This window comes from Aulonocara sp. 'chitande type north' Nkhata Bay, linkage group LG8 (genome assembly GCF_057382095.1).
Source record: "Aulonocara sp. 'chitande type north' Nkhata Bay isolate Kocher_YH1m ecotype deep benthic linkage group LG8, A_spYH_male_GT1.1, whole genome shotgun sequence".
NCBI lineage: Eukaryota > Metazoa > Chordata > Actinopteri > Cichliformes > Cichlidae > Aulonocara > Aulonocara sp. 'chitande type north' Nkhata Bay.
In genome coordinates, this window is record NC_141351.1 from 10,686,748 (window position 1) to 10,710,909 (window position 24,162).

Genomic DNA, 24,162 nt, shown 5'->3' on the forward strand with positions numbered 1-24,162 from the left:
TTTAGTGCATGCTTGACCCTGGTTGTGTGTCCCTTGCACACCTGTTAAGCAGATATGGACTATGATCCTTTTGATCTATAAACACATAATATAAGCATGAGGGCAATATAGGTGCAGCTGAATCACACAGGGGCTTTTTAGAATGTGTGCAGTATTGTCAGTTTTATAAAATTAGTCAATAAAATATTTTATGGTTAACTTTGCTAACAGTCGCATGGAGTGTTTATAGGCATAACAATACTGGGTTCAAATGAAAGGCTTATTAATTACTACGCGCAATGTTAATGCAGAGGCAGATTAGACCACTGCCCAACACAACTTTTATACCACTGCTGCCCTAAATTAATAGTACTGGGGCCCGTTCTTCGTACGTGGCTTACTACATCCAAGATCAAATGACACATCCAAGACCAAATCATCGCGCTAACCGTGAGCTCGCTAATCCGGTTCTCCGAACACACCTGCTGTTGACGATCAGTACAGCTGGATGAAGTAATGTGAGATCACTGGGTGTCGTAAAAGGGGCTACGCATCGATAGTGGAAACATTGATCGGCAACCCTCTGATTGGTCGGCGAAAATGTCGAAGGAGCGCGCTCGGTATTTTTCGGCAGCAGAGCAAGAACTCTTGAGTGAGGGATTTCAGGAGTTTCAGAGTTTAATCAGAACGCAAGGGAACACTGCAAAGGCTGCAAAAGCAAGGAGAGAGGGCTGGCAGAAAGTTGCTGACAAATTAAACTCGTAAGTAATTTAATAATAACAATAATAATGGAGTGGATTTATATAGCGCTTTTCAAGGCACCCAAAGCGCATGACAATGCCACTATTCAGTCACTCTCACATTCACACACTGGTGGAGGCAGCTACGGTTGTAGCCACAGCTGCCCTGGGGCAGACTGACAGAAGCCAGGCTGCCATATTGCGCCATCGGCCCCTCTGGCCAACACCAGTAGGCGGTAGGGTAGATTTATCATATCACACTATATTATCCAATATTATATTACATTATATTATATTATAATATGTTATATTACATCCCCTTTAACATTAGAGCCACAACAGGACCCACTAGAACATGGGAACAAGTAAAAGTGAAATATAAGAATATTCTACAGAATGGTAATATTTATCACTTATATTGCTTTTCGTCTCTTGGAAAGAGACCCTGGAATAATCTGTTTGTTTGTTTATAACAGCAACCAAGAAAAGGGCAGAGCAAACAAAGACAGGTGGTGGTCCTGCACCCCCTCGTCAACAAGTTGGTTAAGTAGGCCTAAATAATACCCTCACGGGAAAATCGATATCTCTCTATGAGCACACTGTCGCGCTGAGCTAAAGGATCCTGTCTGTCCCGCAATATACGCTGAATTCTGAAAACTCTCCTTATCAATCTTGCACCTTCCGCAATGGGCTGCTCGCGTATACGGACAGGACATGGCTGCGACAGGCTTCCCAAATCCACCTTCGCTTTTATAGCCGTGGTCTCTCATCTTGATTACACGAAGTAATTTACAATTACTACTCTGAAATATGACTTACATCTGTAATAATCACATACATGTAATAGAATGTTAATAGTACATTTCCCTTTTTTAGGAAATGACCTGTATGTATCTGTGTGAAATCAATAAAAGGATCAAGTGCTGCATTATCTTCAGTTACATTGATGTTATTTATTTATGGTGAAACAGTGGTGGAATATCGCTGTTGCTTTCGTATAAATGAAGCGGACATACCTGCGTGCCCGCGATCTAATCCTGTTTACATAAAGTAAACCTGCTCCCGAGCAGGTTTACGCTTACGGCTCTGTTGCTATGACAGCAAGTCCCGGATGAACTTCGGGGAACCGAACGATCCAGGATCACGCGAAATCGTCAACAATCTAATCCAGCTAACTTACTTAGCGAGGTACGAAGAACGGGCCCCTGGTCATTACCAAAATATTTTTTCTATTTTTTTCTAATGGAAAAAGAGCACCAGTGTCGACAGGCTCTTTAAATAAAATTATATTTTTAGTGCTAAACTATGATTATTGTTTTTAGCCATGAATTTTCAAATTTACAAATTTGAATGAGTAGCCTATAGACAGATGCCTAATAAATAACAATATAATTTATAGTTTTAAACTAGATTTTGACAGATTTCTTCAATATTTGTGTTTTTATGTTTTATTGAGAGGTGGTCTAATAACGTTTTAGAATGTGCCTCAATGGTGATGTTCGGAGTTCTTGAAAAGTTTTGAGGTATTAATATGAAACTGTAAATTTATATGAATAAAAAGAATATTATATTATAACGTTATAATGAGATTAAACCGGTTATTTTCACTAAACAGTACACAATCAACTCATACTAATGCAGCTGGATATATAGCAAGAACATTAAAGCACAGCTCACATGACATTAACTCAAATAAAACAGTTACCAAGTAGTGGAGTAGTCTTGCTCCTCTTTACCAGTAAATACAGAAGTGAAACAAAAGTGCATTCAAATCAAAAACAGGCTTTCATCAACAGGCAAAATGTAAACAACTAAAATTTCTTGGTATGCAAAGAACACCTTTAATAAGCGGAAGAAAAAAAAAAACCTGATACCTGTAACTAAATAAGGGGAGGACAATCTGATTGGTTGGGTTTTCCATTCGGTAAACGTTATTGGTTCCAGCGGATTCAGGGGGGGGGGAGCAAGACTTTCGGTTGGCTGTAGGTGAGCACACAGGTAGACAGACGATTAGGCGCAAAGCGAATACTCGGAATCTCAACGATACTGGTAAAACCCGAAACCTATGATTGTTTTTTTTTGACGCCGTTAAGCAGGGAGGGCGACTTAGACGATTAGAAATGTAATTTTTTTTAAAGACTTAACTGCACAGCTGGAGACTTTGATTAATGATAGAGGACGCTGGGACATATTTACAGTGTTTTATAATTGAGAGATAACCGCCTCGGTAGTAGTTGAACTACATTTGTGATAGAAAACATCGAATCATGTTAGTGATACCGAGATTTTCTGCTGTTTTCTGGTTCGTAACAGGTGAGTAGGTTCCCGTTAGCTTCCCTCGCCATTTTTTTTTTCTTCCCCACCTGAAAAATATCTGCTGTCTGTTCTTGGCTGAGGAAGTCTTTCATTTTCTTTCTTTCTTCTTCTTATTTTTTTTTAAGTAACATTAATTTAAATAATAATAATAAGTTAAAAAAAAAGTCCAGCTACCGTGGTGTACCTATACTTTCCCTCCTCTAGGTATTTTGGCTTCTAACGCCCAAGAATGTGGACGACCACCATTAATGCAGGACAGGATTGTGGGCGGGCTGGATTCGTTACTAGGCGAGTGGCCGTGGCAGGTGGATGTACAGGTGAAGCCTTGGGAACTTAGATTTTTAGTAGATTTTCATGTATTAAATTGTAAAGTGTAGATTTGAATTACTCTACTCACTAAATCCTCATTGGTTACAGAAACACCCTGATGGTCATATCTGTGGAGGCTCTCTGATCACGGAAAACTGGGTTCTATCTGCAGCACATTGTTTCCCAGAGTAAGAACACTTTCCTCTTAGAAATGGGCCTGTTTCTGTTTTTTCTTCTTCTTCTTCTTCTTCTTCTTCTTCTTTTTGGAAGTCTTTCTTGTGTCCTCTCATTTGTTGAAAAAGAATGACATTAACTCATTCACTGCCAGCCATTGGCAGTGAATGAGTTAAACCCATTGACTCATTCACTGCAATTGACGGCTATAGACGTCAATAGCAGTGAATGAGTTAAAAACAGATTATGCTTGATTTGTTGTTGTTGTTTTTCACCCACATGTAGCATTCTTGCATACAAAAACCATCTTATAGACAAAAATTGTGAAACCTAAACCCAGAACTGCTACTTTTTAAAGTTTCTGTTTTCACCAGTCCTCATTTCAGGGAACACCTGCTTGTAAAGTAAATGTTTAGCCTTTAATTCATTGTCTCTTTGTCTTTTTTCCCCCCAGTCCATCTGATGTTAGTTCTTACACTCTCTATGTTGGTCGCTACCAGCAGAATAGCTTCAATCCATACGAGTCCTCACATAAAGTGAAACAGATCGTGGTGCCATATGGTTATACTGACCCTTACAATGGAAAGGATGTGGCGCTGGTGGAACTGGCCAGCCCTGTTACTTGGTCAGATTATGTCAGTCCTGTATGCTTACCCACCTCTGACACCCTGTTCCCAAGTGGCATGATGTGCACTGTCACTGGCTGGGGGAACATCAGGGATAATAGTAAGGCTTTCTAAATTCATGACTTTATTCATTGCATGCATACATATGACTTTTGGACAGCATTTTTATCACCAGATACCTATTATTTTAGAAATGTATAACATTTCATCCCTATGGCCTTAGTGCATCGTGCATACACTTGCTCATTTTTGTGATCGAGGCTTTATATTTATACTGGACACAAACACTCGCCATCCTTTTTGTTCTTCATCCTCTGTCCTCGTATTCCCCTCAGTCCCTCTGCCAGGAGTCGGGACTCTGCAGAAAGTGCAGGTGCCAATCATCTCCCAGAGTTCATGTCAGGAGATGTACCAAACAGACCCGAAGGAGCAGGTGGACATCTTGTATGACATGATCTGTGCAGGATACCAGGAGGGCGGCAAGGACTCCTGCCAGGTACTGTTGGATCAGCTGTTTGTGCTGTGTTTACATTAACAAAACAACAAGTGGCATTAAAAATATTTTGGATTACCCCCTTTTTCTTTTTTTTCCTGTAGTCAGCTAATCTCTGATTTGAGCAATCTTCTGTTTAAGCACTACTGAATTAATCTTTTGGATCCCCCCCCCCCTCTCTCTCTCTCTCTTCTCAGGGTGATTCAGGAGGACCTCTTGTTTGTCAGATGGTAAACGGGTCCTGGGTTCAGGCTGGGGTGGTGAGTTTTGGAACTGGCTGTGCTAACGCAAACAGGCCAGGTGTGTATACCAAGCTGACCAGCTACTCAGATTTCATTAGAAGCACAATACCAGAGATTCAACTCTATGGCCATGCTAATCAAAACAAGTGTGCAGGGGCTCTTGTTGTGTTGTTCAGCTGTGTGATCGCTCTAGTGATGGTACTTCAGAAATAAGACTCTGAAAGATGTAAAGCAATCGGAATTCGCAAAACTGATTGTAACGAGTATAGGTGGTTCAGATTATTCACAATCACAATATTTTACTTTGTATCTGACATGCAAATGATGACAAACTGATTTCTTCTATATGCTGAGGTTGTATTTTAAATCAAGTGAGTAAACATTATCTTTTGTACTTGAAATAAATTGTGGATTTGATACCTGAAGCCAACTTGGTGCTGTCTTCATCTTTGTGTTTGCATCAGTTTATACAGTCACTGGCTAAGGTTGGGCGACATGTAAAAATATTCCAACTGACAATCGTCAGTCCAATAACCAACGACTGATGTGGTATATGTCCATACTTTTTGATGGGTGGAGCAATGTAATCATGGACTGATATGCGCATTTAGAACACAGAATTACGGATGAACTACTTGCCAAATTGCAGACTGGAGGAGAAGGCACAGATAGAAATGGACTGTTACCTCAGCGAGGACGTTGTAGATGGAGAAAACGATCTACTGACTTGGTAGAAAATGCATGAAAAACATTTCATCCATTGATGTCACACATGGCATGGAAATATCTGTGTATACCAGCCACAAGTACACCTTCAGAACGTGTCTTCAGCACCGCTGGTAATATTGTAAACCATCTGTGCACACTGCTAAAACCTGATAAGGTAAACATGATGGTTTTCCTGTCAAAGAATTTCTAAGTTTTGTTTGAAGGGAATGTTTGAGCTTCTTTTCTTGTTTGTTTCAGTGTTAATATAGCTACTTTTTGGATTATTTATTTGAAATTTGCCAGATCGCACAAAGGACTTAACAACAGAGATTTTCTTTTTATGTTCGCTGGAAGAAACATTTTGATTTTTAACTTTTTAATTTTGTATTTGTTGTTTGGTCGAATGTGTAAGACAGATAAACACTGGAACAGTCTGTAAACACAGTTGTAGTGCAAAAAAGAAGGTAGTTTCGCTTTGTTTCCCTCCCCACCTTTGTTTTGTTTTTTATATTTAAATGGTTTTTTTTTTCTGAACATAGACTACTGCCGTTCTTTCTTTCTGTTATGAGTCTGAGTAAATGAATCGCTGCTGCATTTGGGCGCACTCTGAGGAGGGTGCATTTGCTCGCAGCTAAAAGAGGGTGTTGTTAAAACAGCGCTATTATTTATTTATTTTTATTTTTTCTGTTGACTGCTTCTATTAGCTTCAACCAACATTATTAACAAACTTACTCATGGGCAAATAAATAAATAAATTGGTTTTGTAAAAACAATCGACGATAGTCGATATATTTGTCCAATCGCCCAACCTCATCACTGGCCAGTTTATTAGTTACAAGTTACAAGGTTGGACCTCATCTTTCCATCAGCACTGCCTTCATTTTTCAGGTCACAGATTCAACAAGGTCTTGGAAACATTCTTCAGTTTGGTCCATGTTGACAGAATGGCATCACAGTTGCTTCAGATTTGTCGGCTGCACAGCAATGAGAAACTTCTGTTCCAGCACAATGGTGCTCTTTTGGATTATGATCTGATGACTGTTGAGGCAATTTGAGTACAGTGAACTCATGGTCAACAAACCAGTAGGATTTGAGCTTTGTGACTTGGCAGATTGTTCTGCTGGAAGCAACCACCAGAAGACGGTATGTTGTGGTCATGAAGGGAACAACAGCAACCAGCAGTTCAGTACTAAAGTGCACCAAGTGTGTTAATTTGGGGTTAAAGCAACTCCGCGTTGATTGAACTAATTGTTATCAGCCTTTCTGAAACCGAATATTCCGAGTTGGACAGTTCGGGGTTACTCAACCCTGAGTATTGTTTTTTACTCTGAGTTTTCTAAACCGGCTTCCTGAAATAGGGCCCTGTTGCTTTTCTGTTCACTCGAAGCAATCAGGCCATTCTCCTTTGCCATTGTCTACCCTTAGAACTGCTGCTCACTGGATTTTCTCTTCTGCCGACCATTTTCTCTAAACTGAAGAAAAATCCCAGTAGAACAGTAGTTTTTGACGGCCATGCCACATTCAAAGTCACCTAAATCCCCTTTCTTCCCGAGTCTGGTTCTCGGTTTAAACTTCTGCAGGTTGTCTTTATCACGCATACATGCCTAAATGCATTTGAGTTGCTGCCATGCAATTTGCTGATTAAATATCTACATGAACAAGTGGTTTAACATAACAATGTGCCCGGTGATGCGTGTATGGATTAAATCTTCAATTGTGTTCTTTCCAAAGTTCTTTAACACCTCAAGGGCCCCATATCGAATTCCAATACACAACTGTTCTTTGGTAAGTACTTTAAACTTGATCAAGAAAAAAAATTGTTGGCACGTTAATTAGATTATTTTTGTAAAGGATATTAAAATAATTTTCAAATGGCCTTGTCAATATTTATAGTAGATCACACAGAGCTGAGATGGAGGTGATAATACAGTTTTCTTTATTATTAAGAAAGCACAGCATGCCATAATGGTAAAAAAAAATTACTTTGTGGTAGTGCCTGTTTGAAAAGCTAGCTTTTAAATTAATTTAATGGGTTTTCATTGTTAAAAAAACAAACAAACACACAAATCGAGGTGTGGTGCGTCAGGCGTCAGGAGGGATGGTATCAGAGAGAATCATGGGAGAGCCGAGCTGTAACTCCTGCTGCAAAGATTCCAGGTCAGCTGGAGTCATGCGGTGGACCTCGCTCCAGTCAGATAACAATGAAGCCGAGAGGGGGGCTGAGTCGTAACTGAACACAAAAAGGAAAATGCAAAATGCAGGAAAAATATGAAAACTGATATGAAACTGAATAAGATAAGGCCACATAGCCTTTGCATGCAGCTCTTTCAGCAGTATTTTAATAAAAAAACAAGTGTGACAAAGTTGTTTTTCAGCACTTGGTCAAAGTTCCTTTAAAATATGCAGCTCTTACTCTTTTAAGTAATCATTTACACTGGTGCTTATTGTAAAAGTGACACTAAACACACATTAGCTAGATCATTAACTAAAACTAAACAACTCAAAAACCAAACCAAGGACGCTGACGCATTTGATTACATTATACTTTCAAAATGATGGCTAGTTAGGTTGTTTGTACGCAAGACTCATCCAACTTCACTCTGCTCCTTTAGCTGTTTACAAGTAGCTTTATAGAGGATTGTTATGACCCTTATTAAGATATAGTTGATTAGCTGACATACTTACACTACTAGTAACTAGAGATGGCACGATACCACTTTTTTATGTCCAATACCGATACCGATATCATAAATTTGGATATCTGCCGATACCGATATGAATCTGATATAGTGTTTTTTTTAATCAACAAAACTGTTTTTTAAATATCTTGCTGCATTTTGTATAAGTTCATACTCAAGTTTAAAACAACAACTACACTAAAGCTATTCTGTTATACCTGTATGCAAAAAAAAAAATTTCATAGTTCAGCAACACTGATCAATCTAATAAACTTAAACTTACTCCATCCTCCCTATTCTGGTATTTTAAAGAGTACTTAGCATAAATATTAAGCAACCTAACTAATAGGGTTCCAACTCCCAGCAACAACAAAAATAAATAAATAAAAAATAGGGAACCACCCCTCACGCTCCACCTCATGATGCTTAATCGACGTAATCAACCTTAATTTGATGCAGTGTGAAAAAAAAAATGCACAGAAATCAATTATTTTTCAAGAAATATTAAATAGATTCAACATCTTTCTTCAACAAAATTGCAGACTGCACAGATGGTACCTTCCCAAAGGAAAAAGTACTATAGCTTACTAGGGTATATTAGACTTAATAGTTACTATATACAGTAATTGACTTCTATTCATTTTACATCAAATTAAAACTTTGGGTGTCAGATAATTATTTATTAAAATCTAGACATTTTAAATGAGAATAAGAAAGAAAAGTATGTCTTTGTGCCCCCTTTTCCCTGTTAATGCCCTATCGGCCCCCCTGGCTAAACTTTGCTAGATCCGCCCCTGCACAGCTACCAGCCGTCAGCTACGTAGAAAAAGATCCTCGAGTAGAAAGTAATATTAAATAAATTCTAACAACAGCTTATCAAGCTTAAACCTGCTGCTGTTGTTCAGCCGCTGGTTTCCTCTTTCTGCTGCAAAGTGGGCCAAAAGCAAACAAGAGAGACGGACTCGCGACAGAAAAGCCGATCAGCTGATCATTAAGCAGTTTCATGATTGAAGTAGCAGCAAGAAGAGGCAGTCGCTCCATATATCGTTTGTTAAGCTTAACGCAAGAATGCTTTACAAACATTCAGAGATGGACTTACACACTTGCTTTACTTCTCTCGGGATAACTTTGTCGGAGATGAAATGCCGGGTTGCTAGCGAAGCTCCAAATGCTATCCAGACCACCGACAGGTCCTGCATGCCACAGCCGCTCTATCACGTGATGCATACTGCTCCGACGTGCTAACGTTCTGAGGTGAGTTACGGCGTGTTGCAAGTTTTGTGAGGTGCTTTCGTGATATTTAATGGATCGGATTACATTTTTTATTTTTTTCCGATATCCGATCCAGTAATTTAGGTCAGTATCGGACCGATACCGATCCGTAATATCGGATCGGTCCATCTCTACTAGTAACCATAAACTATTCAGGTCAGTGTGTACTTATGCCACAAATCCAGTGGAAAAATAGGGTCATGTTCTCAAATATGACCTGACTTCTTTTTTTGAGACCAGAGAAGTCGACCCTGCAGGCTACTAGAAAGAATGCATGTCTGAGGGACTTACTATTAAATATCTTCACTTTTCAGAACCGGATGTCAGTTCTTTATATTCAGTTCATTGGGTTTCCTTTAGTCTCCTTTCTGAGACTATTTAATAATTTAAATAGTACAACAAAGCAGATGCACATAATGTTTTCATATGAATGAGCAGGAAGTGTTTATTTTTTCTTTCTATAAGAGCTGCGTCAGACCTCACCTTTCTCTGTCACTGTGTTGCAAGTCTGTAAGAGACTGGTTGAGAAGGTCATCCAGGTCAAAGCCCAAGCCGTAGCCAGCCCCGCTGCCCTTAGGGGTGACTGAGAATGCAGGGGGTAAAAGATCCTCTACCTGACACCAGAAAAGAAGAAAAGATTGGCTCAACTGAACTTTGGACCCTTTAAATCACTTTAAGACAAGCAGGAAACTGTGACGTTTAACCCTGGTATTTGTCTAAAGAAGACAACATTTTTAAGGGGAAAAAAACATCGGTGTAACTTCTTTGTAGCAAAATGCACTCTGTGCGGGGAAAAGCTACAGTAAAATAAAAATGCACACCTGGGACTTTGAGAGCTGCAGTGTCACCATATGAATGTCAGGGGCAATGGAAGGTCCTTGCTGTCCAGTATCTGTGAACCCCAAGCTGGACTTTGGCTGAGAGGGGACTCCTAAAGACCCACAGAGAGGATTTGTGGTCTGTGGTGCAGTTTTCTCTCCTACAGAGGGACAGATCTTCTCCATTTGTCCAGCACTTGCAGTCAGCGAGTTGTGGTGGGAGTTGTGATTATTCTGCCCCCTGATATCCACATTCCTGTTTGTATCTCTGGTGCTCAGTGGCGGAGCTTTCGACAAAAAACCCTCCAGGGCAAGCAGCTGTGACTGAGGTTGAGGGTCGAGCTGGGTTTGATTCTGAGGCTGGAGCTGTGGCTGGAGAAAGCTCGACGGCAGCGGCTGTGATGTCCTGTCTGGCTGCGCCCTCGTCTCTAATTGCTGCCCATTCCAATTCCCCAAACAGTTGAATCCACTCTGCCCATTGCTCTCACTGTGAGGTTTGAGTGTGTCGTTTTTAACAAAGCCACTAGTGACAGTCATTATATCTATGCCTCCACTTACAGCGACAACTATATCTGCTGGAGGCTTCGTCTGGCTCATGGAGAAAACTAACGATGGTTGCCGGGTGCTGGGAGCCTGAAACAAGCCCGGCTGGTTAGGTTTAACTTGAGACATTAACTGTTCATGAGACTGAACCTTCCTCGCTTCCTTATCTGTTTTGTTGTTCAGTGCTCCTTGAATGTTGTCACCCATAACTACACCTCTCTGTACATTGCAGTCCTTATTCTTTGCACCGTCGTTATTAGAAGGCTGAGATTTCTCATTGCGACTGTCCATCATCTTTGTCCAGCGCTGCAGAAGACTTTTATCGTTGTCAGTCAGCAGAACCCCGCCCAGCGAATCCCCTTGTTTTCCCTCTCTTTTTTCTTTTTCTCTCATTTTCCTCTCCCTCTCTCTCGCGCGCTCCTGCCTCTTCCTTCTTTTCTCCTCTCTTTCTCGTTGACGCTCCTGGGCTGTGACAGGCCGACGCGACTCCGGAACAGAAGACAGGGAGGACGGCGCAACTCCTCCTGCGCCTGTGTCGGTGCCCAGAGCCGAGGTGCTTCCATCTGCAAAGAAAATATTACATTCAGATGAAGGCGGTCTAAAATTTTAAGCGATTAAAAGCAGATTATGGGAAAGAACCAACTTACCACCCCTGGCTCTATTTCTGAGAGCTGATTTCAATAACGCTGCTTTAAGTGCAGCTTTAGTGTCTTCTGAAATAGCACCTTCTTTTCTGGTTCCCTCTACTGCACATGAAGCAGGTCTGGCGTTCTTGGACAGGGACTGTGAAAGGGATTGAGAAAGTGACTGGGCCTGTGCTGCAGAGAGAGAGAGGGAAGGCACAGTGGTGGGGAGTGTTGTCACTGCCTGTGCTGGCTTTGTAGGAATGGAGTTTGCAGGCTGGGCCATGCTCTGGCTCTGGGTGTTTTGAGCTAGAGGACCCTGACTGCTTGCTAGCTGCCCTTGTGTCTCGCTGTCTCTCATCGTCTCTGGTGGAGCGTCCTGACTAGACACCGGTGTTGTTAAATCTATAGTCTCTGGCTGACCGTTCTCCGAGTTGGCACTTGGCATGTCCACGTCAACCGGGCCACTTTCACTTTTAGAGAGGAGAGGTAAATTGTGATTCACATGGGGTGGGGCGACTTCTAAAGCGGATGCAGGCTTACTGAAGGTCGTCATGTGATTTGTAAATGCGTGGCTCCCTTCTGCTGGTGTGTGGTCTTGTTGCCGCTGAGATTTCACCTCTCTCATTTGCTGTGCTGCTTGTGGGTGCTGCGCCAAGGGAACCACTGATGATTCGTTCAGGTTGACAGTTGCAGGCTGAGCACTGCAGTGGTTACTGCTTTGTGCTGCAGCTCCACCTTTCACCCTCACCAAAGGCCTGAACTGCAGCCTCTGACGAGAGCTTTGTTTGTTTCTGTGAAAGTCCTGGATCTCCATCAGAATTGCCTCTTTAATTTGTTCCTTGTTCAACTGAAGCTTGTCAAACTCAAAGTCAAAAGCTGGCACACAAATTGGCTCGTCATCTGGGTCATGGTATTTAGCCAGGTAAGGATGCTCCAGAGCTTCTGTCACGCTTATTCGCTGGCGAGGGTCAAAGCGCAGCATGGCCGCCAGCAGGTCTAATGCTTCTGGTTCAGCTTGTGGATATAGTTTGGCCAAAGGTATGGGCGATCGTGATGGAAGACTCTGAACATATGCGCGGACCCTGTCAGCCCTACTAGCACCAATTAGACCCTCGGGAGGAGTGCCTAACACATTCAAAATAAGCTGGAGCTGGTGTACATAGTGCTTTCCAGGAAACAGCTGCTTACGGCCCAACATCTCAGCAAAGATGCAGCCCACAGACCACAAGTCAATGGCCAAGCTATAGTGATTCAGAGACAGCAGGAGTTCAGGAGCACGGTACCATCGAGTCGCCACATATTCAGTCATGAAGGAATGAGACTCCTCAGGGTGTGAACTGAGACCCCTTGCCATGCCGAAGTCACCGATTTTTAGTTCACAGTTTTCGTTCACCAGCAAGTTGGAAGGTTTGAGGTCACGGTGGATGACGTTGGCAGAGTGCACATACTTAAGGCCACGAAGGAGCTGGTACAGAAAGTAGCGTGTGTGCTCTGGTGTCAGCGTCTGGGCAGAATGGATAATCTGGTGCAGGTCACTCTCCATGAGGTCCAACACCACATACCTGCACACACAGGAAAAGCAAAAGTAAGGTGAACAACATGCGCACTTGGCAATATATATTTAAATACTTTTTATTTATAAACTGTTGCCCAGGGCAGACAGGGGACCAGTGGCACGTCATTCTTACCCAATGAAATAGACTTCAAAATAAATTTACTAAAACTTATTACTGTTCTAAACAAGAGTCATTAAGATCTTGTGTGCACAAAGATGTCAGGTCAACAATTTTGATTTACACATAACTGGCTTTGTTTTTCACATTTTATAAACCGTTTTAATTTTATTTAAATGTACAAAAAACATTGTGCATGTTTTTTTTTATTTTATTTGTTTGTTTCTAGATCAGGTGGCCCTTTTGTAGGGGGCAGGGGCAGGACAGTAAGCATGCCCTTGTACAGTAAAGGGGTTGCATGTCATGCATTCCTCAGCTCTGATTAAAATCTCTTTGAAAAAACTGCCAAAATTCCTCCCTGCAGGAAGAAGCCTGGACATAACAGAACAACATCCAATTTGATGACTATGTTTCCAGCTCTTGCATTTATTAATAATCTACAGATCTATCTGTGGACGTGTTATTAGCCAAAGTTAGAAAAAAGAAAAGTACATACACAGACTTGAAGGCAGAATGAGGGAGGTTTGGCTGCAGGATGTCTTTGATGGCGATAATGTTGTCATGTTTAAAGTGTTTAAGAATCTTCAGTTCTCTCAGTGTGCGTTTGGCATTTGTCACCACTTCAAAAGCGTTGGAGATTTTCTTTATTGCCACCTGCTGGCCTGCAAAGTGTAAATACAGAACAGAATTAAGGGAGAGACACATTTGATCATTTATTCGGCATTGTACTAAAGACAGAATTAATTATATATATATTTTAAACTAAATTAGCCCTACCATTGTCCCTCCTCCTGGCAGAGGAAACAACACCATAGGCCCCGGTGCCAATGGTTTCTATGATGTCATACTCCTCTCCGACATCAAACTTCACATCTAGAGAATGTGCTTTAAGCAAAGCCAGGTTTTTAGCTGCCGTGCTGGTGTCTGCGTTGCTGCCCGGTACCTCAACTCCCCGTGGGTTCTGGTTTTCTCTGGTTTTGTCTGTGGCCATTCTTTCAGGTGACGCCACAAGTTGACCATTTTTACTCTCTCCGCCCTCCTTAAGTGACATTTTTCTGTAAAGAATGAAAAACAGAAAAGTTTAAAAAGTTATTTGTTTATTTTTTTTTAATTTTCAAACAAACAAATGGAGTATAACACATAGTACATCAAAAACAAAATATCCAGATATACCCCATTTTAAACTTTTTACATTTTGGGAACAAAAAAAACAAAACAAAAAAAAAACGCATAGGGAGAGAAGGCAACAATGTCATACATAGAACTCAACAGGAAATAGAACACAGCACTCAAGTCTCTAAACAGATGAGATTTCAACAAAGTCCGGTTGAAGAGGCTTAATAAAATTGACCCACTCACACCATAACTTGGCAAAAACATTCTTCTTAAGACATATTGAGAATGTAATTATTTCCATTGCATAAATCTCATTCACAATGTCCCTCCAATCTGACATAGTGGGGGGCGCGGGAAGGAGCCGGCATCTTGTAACTGCTTTTTTGGCAGCTGTCACAAGAATCATAAAAAGATATTTATTTCTCATGTCCTGCAGATGATCAAGATTAGTTAGGAATATAGTAGAGAATTGTAAAGGTATATTATTTGCCTTAAATATGGTGATTAAGGCTTTGTGGAACTCGTGCCAAAAGGGCTTAATCTTCGAGCAATCCCAGAATATGTGCCAGTGCCCTGCCTCCTGTGCCCCACACTTTCTCCAACAACCGAGGGTACCCGTGTGCCAATAAGTCATCTGGTTTGGTGTTATAAAAAAACGCATCAGACATTTCCAACTGAAATCCCGCCACACATTAGAATTCGGACATTCCCATATCGATTTACATGCCATCAGCCATTCCTCTTTTGATATTGAAATGTCACCTTCTTTTTCCCACCTTTCTTTAATATAAATAGTGGAATGGGGCCTCCTGGGCAATAGCCCATTTTATAATTTACCAATCATATCCTTAAGTAAGGTAAGCTTTCCGAAAAATTATTAAAACTGGATCATCTCTGTTTTGGTAAGGATGTTTAGCTGGAGGTAGTTCCTCATCTGGATGTATCTAAAATAGTCTAAATTATTAAGCTCAAACTCCGTCTTCCAATATTCAAAATCCTTAATGGCCCCTGGGCCACGAGTTTGAGACCCCTGGTCTGGACTGCCCTATATTTGTAAACAAAAAAGTTTCTATTCACAGAAAATGTCACTGTTGTAAAAACAGAGCTTTCTATAGTGATATTTAAAGAACAAACTTTTATGCCAGTTTATTTATTTACTTAATTATTTGGGGGGTAGTATGAGTGATCATGGGAGAGTCAACAAGACAAAGCTGTAATATTTATTAAAATAAATGTAAACATACAAAATGTATGTTCTCCTTTACATTTTCGATTAAAGTCTCTGCTAGGCCGATTTTAGCCCCCGGACCTTATGCTTGACCCACATGTGTTATGCTGGAGTCTGTAGCAGCAACACTATGCAGTGTTTCTGTCATCATTAAAATCAGTTTTACTGAAAACTAAAATTAAGCCCATATAAAAGCATTTTCTTTGAACACTTGTGCGCATGGAAGCCATCCCAGGAGTGCCTCTGTTAATGTGGGTACTGAGGAACAATAGAGACAGCACCACCACATGCCAAAGTTTTTCTCAATTGAGATTTAGGAGAAAATCTTAAATAAAAAGAAACTGCTGCTTCTGGTAAATAAAAACACACTTTTAAACGCTGATAAACTGTGTGAGAGTGACCTGGTAGGCTCAAACTAGGTGTGATCAGTAACTCCACACCCGTTAGGCCTGGCAGTGAAAGTGGCCAAAACCAAACCTGTAGCTCTCTACTAACGTCTCCACAATGAAGCTGGAGTCTTCATGCGAGAAGCTGAAGGCCAAACCCAGCAGAGGCTGTCTATAAGAACGCACTAATTTCTGTACTACATAGTTATAAACTAACCGCACGACAAAGACGTAACCATGATCGCCACTAGTCGCAGGGGCGTAGGCTAATAACGTTACCTGAAGCTGGAGCACTCTAGACACAGAAATCGTTAAACCGCATTTCTGTATATTATATAACAAAACGGACAAACGCTGACACGTGTTTTCTGTTAAAGGAATGTGCGCTCACCTTGTGAGTCACCCACAACACCCGCATTGACGTTTTAACCCCGTAGTAGCACGACCATCTTTTGTTTTTGTCTGCCGCTTCCTCATATAGTTCCGCGTAGGGGTTGAGTGCCATGTTGCGGACCAACCACATGCGCTGACATAAAGTAGTTCGTCCAATAGGAACAGAGGACGAGTTGGGAGACGGCACATTACTGGTCAGTCTCCGCTTTATTTATGTAAATATAATTATGTATCTTTGTGATTTTTTTTTCTGTTTCTGTTCTTTCTGTTTTCCCCACAGTTCAATTGCTTTAGGAGGAGTCAGATTTGTGCAAAAATACCTGTCCGTGCTGGTGCTTTATATTAACTTTATATATAATATATAATAACATATATCCAACTCAGCCCGAAGGCTGCTCAAACAGATGACAAATGGCAAAGCTGGAGAATATACTAACTACTAACCATAGAAAATTATATTACTGAAATCTCCCAAACTGATAGTATAATTCACAGCTTACTAAGCACGTTGTGTTACTTTATTTAAAGAATTAAGCAGTTGTTACCTCTAGTTAAGCTCAATTTTAATGACGCATTTGCGAGTGGATATGTTTAAAAAAATCAGACACTTTTGGTTAAGTAAAAACAAACAAACAAACAAACAAACAAACAAACAAACAAACAAACAAACAAACAAACAAACAAACAAACAAACAAACAAACTCTTTCAGGTATAATAGTTTAGCAGTGGAATATTCCAGTGGCGTGAGATGAACAGCGAGGGTGGTTATTAACATTCCTCAAATCTCAAACAGACTGAAGTCCACAGAAAAATACAGTGCAAACACCCATCTGCCAACATCTAGACTCCACCGTCCAATGAAAAGCAGTCGCAAAACTAGCACAGACCAATCAAAAGCGACAATCTGAGCACGAACACGTCGTCTTGACTAGGACGGTGACGCTTGAAAGGAAACCAGACTGGACCGTGCAGTTTCAAAACATTAGTGCAATAAATTAATCTTTTAGTGTCCTAATGGGTGCCATTCAGGGGTTCCCCAAATGGGAGCGAAAGGTACGCATGTTTTTGTGCCTTTTCGGTTTGGTTTTGTCTGTTTATGCCCTTCACGTCGAGGTATCCAGGGAGAGAAACCCAGATTACAGAGCGCTGTGCGACCTGGGGGAGTCTGTAAGCTGCTCCAGAGTTTTTACCTCAAGGTATGATTTGACTCCTGCTTTTTGTTTTCCCTCATGCCTGCGCTTTTTGTGCAGAATCAGCTTACCTCGATCTGTTTTCAAGTGACCACTGATCCATATCTGATCCTAACCTTGTCTTCCAGCTGATAATTTAGCATATTTTTTCTAGCCTTTCTACCCCCATTGAATTGCCACGTGTTCTTAATTTATCTGAAAAAACTTTAAAGCAAGTAGCTTCCCGTTTCACATTGTGAGCATACAAGGTATATACATTTATTTTGACATTTCTTGTCATTTTTAAGAGAATAAATCTTTATTACACGCTTAATGTTGTACACTCAAGAAATAATTCTTTGCCCTCATAAACATGAAGCAATAATTTTAAGTAAAATTTAGCTGTAATGTATAAAATCGAAGGTTTATTTATTAAAATAAATAATCATTAATTAAAATATGTTGATTATAAACTGTGTATACCATTCAAGTAAATTTCATTTGCTTAAATTTAACATTTAACATTGTACTTATGTAACAAAATTACATAGAACATTTACATGTATTAAGTTACTGAAAGTAAGCATTTTGGCCATAGATACCTTTTGTGTACATTTAAATGGTCATATCACATTTCATATCTCTGTAAGGCTGATTATATTTCATTGGAATAAAGAAAGAAAGAAAAATATTGTTCATTTTATTTTGAAGAAATTGCTGCCCTGACTGTTACTTCTTTCTTTCTGGCAGATGGGGACGTGGTTTTGGTTTGGTCCAGTACTTTGTGGCCAAAGATAGTCCTCTAAACCAGCCCAACAGTGTTCTTGGCATCATATTTTACACTCTGCAGATGGGCCTTGGTTAGTCTGTGATTGTCTTCTTTAAATTACAGTGCATTGCTGACAGCTTTTTATTCAGAATATCATTTGCAAGTCAATGTGTTTGTGATCCATGGCAAGCACAAGTATTTCAGGTATTTGAAGATTGCATAATATGTATATGGAGCAATACATTTACTCCACTCTGGACGTGAGACTGTGTGGAATTTCCCAATGATGTACTATGTTTGACTGAGGTCCTGATATCCTCTCTATTTGACTTTTTTATTTACAGGACTGTCTGTGTCTAAAAAAGCAGCAGCTTTTTTGGTCTTCTCCTCCTGGGTCTCTGTGGCCGGTTCACTCTATCTTGCATCTATTCTCGCATTTGTTCTGGGAGACTTCTGCATGGTCTGTGTCTCCACGTATATTGTCAACTTTGCATTGCTCTACACCAACCTGAAACGGAGGAGAGCAGTTCAGGAAATTAAGGAAAAAGCCAGATAGAAAGTGTTGCCTGTGAAATGTAACAAATGTTCCCTCCCTGCCTTCCTGAAACCCCGCTGGATTCATCTCACAGTATTTTGCCAGTGTTTACATGAGTTTACATTCAGTATTTTCACAGAAAAACAACTGGAGATTTAACTCTAATATCAGAATATCTATAAGTTGGTTCTCAATACAGAAACTTTGTTGTGCAGCAGCTACTTTTGTATATTGTTATTAACTTGTAATGATTAAAACACATTTTTGAATTCTGACTGTTGTTGTGATTGAATTCTGGGCTGTTATATGGTCAAATGTGTTAAAAGTGGCTATACAGGTCTCCACATTACATTTACTCAGTCCTACCAGCAGATGGAGATAAATGTCTATTTAATAGCAGTTCAAACAAACTTTATTGGAACGACTTTTCAAGTTACCCGTCCTCCCCAAGAAAGTCACCGGACCTACAAAAAACAAAAAAAAGGATGATAAAAAATAAACAAATATATCTAATAAAGTGTGCATCATTAAATATGTACAGTTTTTAACTAATTTATTAGACCACATGTCATAAAAAAGAACAAGCAGTGGCAGCTCATTAGCTCGCCTTCAAAGTAAAAATCTGATTATTAAAATTAAATTTATTTCAACTGTGGTTCAAAAGGACAACGACAAAAACAGTTAATATGGTAAAATGTGTATTGTTATTTCATGGTGCAAACACCTCAATTTCTTACATTTAATGCTTTGTCTATTTCTTACTTACCTGAGAACTGATGAAAATAATAAGTAAGATGACAAGTTTGAACCGTTTGCGCAGGAAAATGTACCGAGCCTTCGAAACAATCTGAAACAATCTCCACAGTGACATCTGCTGGCCAATGTGACTATCGCCACATCTTTTTAATGCTGCTCTGTGAAACAAATGAGGCAGACAAGCCCCGCAATTCCAACAAAACGACTTATTATAACAGTAATGGTGATGAGCACATCTTTTGGAGAAATCCAAATCCAACCAAGGCAAGAAAAACATTGAGACTGTTAAAGACAGCAGGCAGTAACCGTAATAAACAGTGTGCTTCAACAAAATTATATTGACTATTGACATATTTTACTGAGCTCACCCACCAGTCTCCGTTTTTCTCGCCATGTCTATATGAGAGTAATCGCTGAATAAGATATTTACACATTATTTATATATCTATACAATATCTATCTAATTACACTTTTAATTCCAGTCTTTAAGTGATTAAATGGTGTATATTGGTCTTTAAAATTCACAGCAAAAATAGTAATGAAAGATGTGGTATTGTTTTCTTTTACACATGTGAGTGTAATAAATAGAAGAGGTAGTATCAAAAACATTAATTCAGTAATTACAAATGATTCTGGTTCATAAGAAAATAGAATCCTGGCGCTTCCCATGCATACTGAAAACACATTAATGCTCTCCTTTGCAGATTTCACATTTTTCAAAACCATCCTCTGGATTGGACTCATTTACAGGCCAGCTTTGGCCTGTAGCCAGAAGGGCAGAATGACAGACTTGCACTAAGTTCTCATAATAAATAAATAAATAATAAGAAAGAGAGACTAATTGGCTTGCTGAAGGTGGGCAAGAAGATAATGGAATCAGAGTGATGATAACAGAATTAAATTTAGATAAGTATAGCACATGTAAAGTGTAAACACTCTGGAATCCAGGCAGACACGAGAGCACAGACTTCTTGAACTTTCTGTAGCATAATCAATCAAAAGTAAAAGAAAATACAAATCTAAAAAATACAATCACTTTATGCTTCCTGGCTTCACTTTTTAATAACTTCGAGTGTATGAAAATCTGTTCAGTGTGATAACGTTTGTAGAATTCAAATCACTGGCCCTCTAAACTGTCATTTGAATCATGTTGGTGTGTCATCCTAGACCGGCTTTCAGTCACATCAAGTCATTCTCTATGACTTAACTAACTTTGACTGTAATCAAAGCTTTCCATAACATGACTGTTGTCATTTTATTTCACCCAAAATTAGTCAGAATTTCCTGAGAAGGTAGCCTGGGATTCATCACCAGCAGACTAACTTGTAAACATGGTGAGATTATATCAAATTTAAGTGATTTCTGTAGATATACACTGACCAACATTACACTAACCTTATTATAAAAATATATCAGTTTATATGTTGTGTTATTTTTAGTAACAAATAAGTAATATTTTCCACTGCTGAAAACTTTTTGTTTTTATGTAGCTTCCAAAAAGATGGCAGTTCATGAATGACTGGACAGCTCAAACGAAATTACGCAATATTTTCTCATGAAAATTTCTCATTTCATTATTTCCTCTTTTTCTTAATCACCACAGTTTTCTTCCTGATACTTTTCCAATTTAACACTAGTGACATATCTTGAACTCTTCACTTCCCTATACTTCTCTTTTGTAACAAATTTTGACCAGAGATAACTAAGTTTGACTTTAGCATGTTTTGTTTTGGCTCAAACAGTGGAGTGGGGTAAAAATATGAAGGTTAATGCTTTGCATTTTACTGCAGGTGAAAGAGTATACACGGCTTGTCCTTGTGGCATGTGCACAATAACTCTCCTATAAACCTCTTTCAGATTTTAATGACTGATTAGTTGCATGAACTACAAAAAGTAACGTTGTCTTCTAATTCTGTTTTCCCGACTACCTTGTTGGAAACAGTACAGGTTACAGTGAAAACAGTTCCAGTGTTGATGTCTTGATGTCACAAATGTGCTTACACATTGAGCTTACACAAGTAAAACAGGAGAAAGAAGATGAAAAAGTAAATTCTTGACACAGTTCTGGTGTGAAGACTCAAAACACACAATCACACAAAAGTGCAAATCGCTCTGATTAACACAAGGTCATTGCCGTGATGTAAAAAAGTGCTGATTATGTACATTTTTTCTCCAAATAGCACCAAAAATGTTAGCTAATCCTGGCTATATTTAGTTATTTTCCTATTCTGGTTGAACTGGGCTTTCTTTGCATTTGCTGTGCACAGCAGACGTCCAGTGAACAAGTTAGAAGGATTTTGTCTGTCAATGGTCAACAGCCCATATTCAGTTACAATATATTTATGAAGTGATTATAACTCAGCCTTTTACTGAGTTGAAAATTGTGTTTCACAATGAAGAAGTAAAATAACACACACACACACACAAATGTATATATATAAAAATGCTCCCTCGCCCCTGCGGGCAGTCTTTATCCTTCAAGCTCAGGTCCTCTACCAGAGGCCTGGGAGCTTGAGAGTCCTGCGTAGTATCTTAGCTGTTCCAAGGACTGCGCTCTCCTGGACAGAGATCTCGGATGTTCTTCATGGGATCTGCTGAAGCCACTCGCCTAGCTTGGGAGTCACTGCACCTAGTGCTCTGATTACCACTGGGACCACCGTCACCTTCACCCTCCACATCTTCTCAAGCTCTTCTCTGAGCCCTTGGTAATTCTGCAGCTTCTTGTGTTACTTCTTCCTGATGTTGCTGTCATTCAGTATCGCTATGTCAATCACTACAGCCATCTTCCTCTGCTTGTCCAACACTACTATGTCCAGCTGGATAGCCATCACCATTTTGTCCATCTGTATCTGGAAGTCCCACAGGATCTTAGCTCGGTCATTCTCAGCCACCCTAGGGAGTTTCTCCCATTTTGACCTCAGGACTTCGAAGCCATACTCGGCACAGATGTTTCTGTATACTATTCTGGCCACTTGGTTATGGCGTTCCATGTATGCCTTGCCTGCTAGCATCTTGCACCCTGCTGTTATGTGCTGGATTGTCTCAGGGGCATCTTTACACAGCCTGCACCTTGGGTCTTACCTGGTGTGATAGACCCCAGCCTCTATGGATCTTGTGTTCAGAGCTTGTTCCTGTGCTGCCATGATTAGCGCCTCTGTGCTTTATTTCAGTCCAGCTTTGTCCAGCCACTGGTAGGATTTATGTATGTCAGTTACTTCCTCTGTTCTTCCATGATGGTTCCCCCTCCTCTTCCTTTTTCTTGGGTTTCTGCTGCCTGAGGTATTCGCTGATCACAGGGTCTGTTGGGGCCATCTTACTGATGTATACATGGATGTTTGTTGTCTCATCCTGGACTGTGGTGCTGACACTCACTAGTCCCCGGCTTCCTTCCTTGTGCTTACCATACAGCCTCAGGATGCTGGACTTGGGGTGAAACCCTTCATGTATGGCCAGGAGCTTCTTTGTCTTGATTTCAGTGGCTTCTATCTCCTCCTTTGACCAGCTTATTATGCCAGCAGGGTACCTGGCCATGGGCAGGGTGTAGGTGTTGATAGCCCTTATTCTTACCGTTCAGCTGACTCCTCAAGACTTACCTGACCCTCTTCAGGTACTTGGTGGTTGCAGCTTTCCTAGCGGGCTCCTCGTCGTTCCCATTTGCCTGTGGGATTCCCAGGTACTTGTAGCTGTCCTCAATGTCTGCAATGTTGCCTTTTGGTAGTTCAAGCCCCCTCAGTTTTTCCCTCTCTTTGGTATCATCCAACTACACTTCTCCAATCTGAATAGTCATTCCGATGTCACTGCTGTATATCCTGGTGGTGTGGCTCAATAAATCGATTGTCTCATTCACTCTTGGCATACAGCTTGATGTCATCCATGTAGAGAACATGGCTGATGACTGCTCCATTCCAAAGTAGACAGTCTTTTTGATGATATCACTGAGGGGGCTCAGGCCTTTGCAGAACAGTAGTGGGGACAGTGCATCTCCTTGGTAGATCCCACACTTGATGGTGACTTATGTAGAAATATAACAGAAATATAAAGCAAGCAGAAAAGCAAGAATAATGAGATGAACTCGCAAAAAGTTGTAAGGTCTAAAAGGTGTAGACTTAAAGTGCAGCACAAAGCTTCTTCAGATAGATGATAAAATAGCACAGAAAAATATCTACAGAAACTGTGCCTGAAAAAGGAAAAAAAAAGTTTAGTTGATTGGAGGTGTGGTGCTTGTATTTGGAAGATTTTGCTGTGAACAGCCAACATGCAGTCAAATAGAAGGCAGGAGAATAAATCGGCTGTTCTCCACAGAACCATCGAAGCTGTACTCTGAGTGGCAGGGGAACAATATGAGAACAGCATCTCAGACTCGACCAGACTGAGCAATACTGGAAGAGCATAAGGGAGAAGGAAGCAGGACAGAACAGTAATGCTTGGTGGCTAGTGGATCTACTAGCAGACCACAGCAACCTCCCTGAACAGAGTCTAGTGTGGACAAATGTCGAATGAAACACATAAAATTGTATGCAAACTAATACATACATACATACATATAAATACATAGAATCAGAATTAAACCCCTACAACATTACAAAGACACCTAATCCCCACATTTATCGCC

General features: G+C 40.3%; 3 protein-coding genes and 1 pseudogene across 4 annotated transcripts; 2 read left to right on the top strand and 2 right to left on the bottom strand.

Moving 5' to 3' along the window:
• Positions 1 to 546: 546 nt before the first annotated feature.
• On the top strand, positions 547 to 5,304 carry LOC147323229 (serine protease 27-like). Of its 2 annotated transcripts, none has more exons than XM_086303475.1 (6): positions 547 to 740; positions 3,240 to 3,352; positions 3,453 to 3,532; positions 3,973 to 4,244; positions 4,480 to 4,640; positions 4,835 to 5,304. In XM_086303475.1, the coding sequence occupies exons 2-6, from the start codon at positions 3,284 to 3,286 to the stop codon at positions 5,090 to 5,092; spliced, it is 840 nt and encodes a 279-aa protein (XP_086159601.1). In that variant the 5' UTR covers positions 547 to 740; positions 3,240 to 3,283; the 3' UTR covers positions 5,093 to 5,304. The 2 variants fall into 2 exon arrangements, with proteins under 2 accessions (XP_086159601.1, XP_086159600.1); XM_086303474.1 differs by lacking the exon at positions 547 to 740 and adding an exon at positions 2,351 to 3,032.
• Positions 5,305 to 7,094: 1,790 nt separating this feature from the next.
• mapk7 (mitogen-activated protein kinase 7) lies at positions 7,095 to 16,439 on the bottom strand. The gene is made up of 7 exons (XM_086303446.1): positions 16,319 to 16,439; positions 13,975 to 14,252; positions 13,694 to 13,859; positions 11,546 to 13,086; positions 10,359 to 11,461; positions 10,021 to 10,151; positions 7,095 to 7,817 (listed from the first exon to the last, which is right to left on the bottom strand). The coding sequence occupies exons 2-7, from the start codon at positions 14,246 to 14,248 to the stop codon at positions 7,670 to 7,672; spliced, it is 3,363 nt and encodes a 1,120-aa protein (XP_086159572.1). The 5' UTR covers positions 14,249 to 14,252; positions 16,319 to 16,439; the 3' UTR covers positions 7,095 to 7,669.
• Positions 16,440 to 17,234: 795 nt separating this feature from the next.
• Positions 17,235 to 19,063, top strand: vkorc1 (vitamin K epoxide reductase complex, subunit 1). The gene is made up of 3 exons (XM_086303487.1): positions 17,235 to 17,517; positions 18,241 to 18,350; positions 18,604 to 19,063. The coding sequence occupies exons 1-3, from the start codon at positions 17,336 to 17,338 to the stop codon at positions 18,813 to 18,815; spliced, it is 504 nt and encodes a 167-aa protein (XP_086159613.1). The 5' UTR covers positions 17,235 to 17,335; the 3' UTR covers positions 18,816 to 19,063.
• A 2,979-nt stretch (positions 19,064 to 22,042) lies between these two features.
• LOC147323232 (uncharacterized) lies at positions 22,043 to 22,862 on the bottom strand (annotated as a pseudogene).
• Positions 22,863 to 24,162: the final 1,300 nt, after the last annotated feature.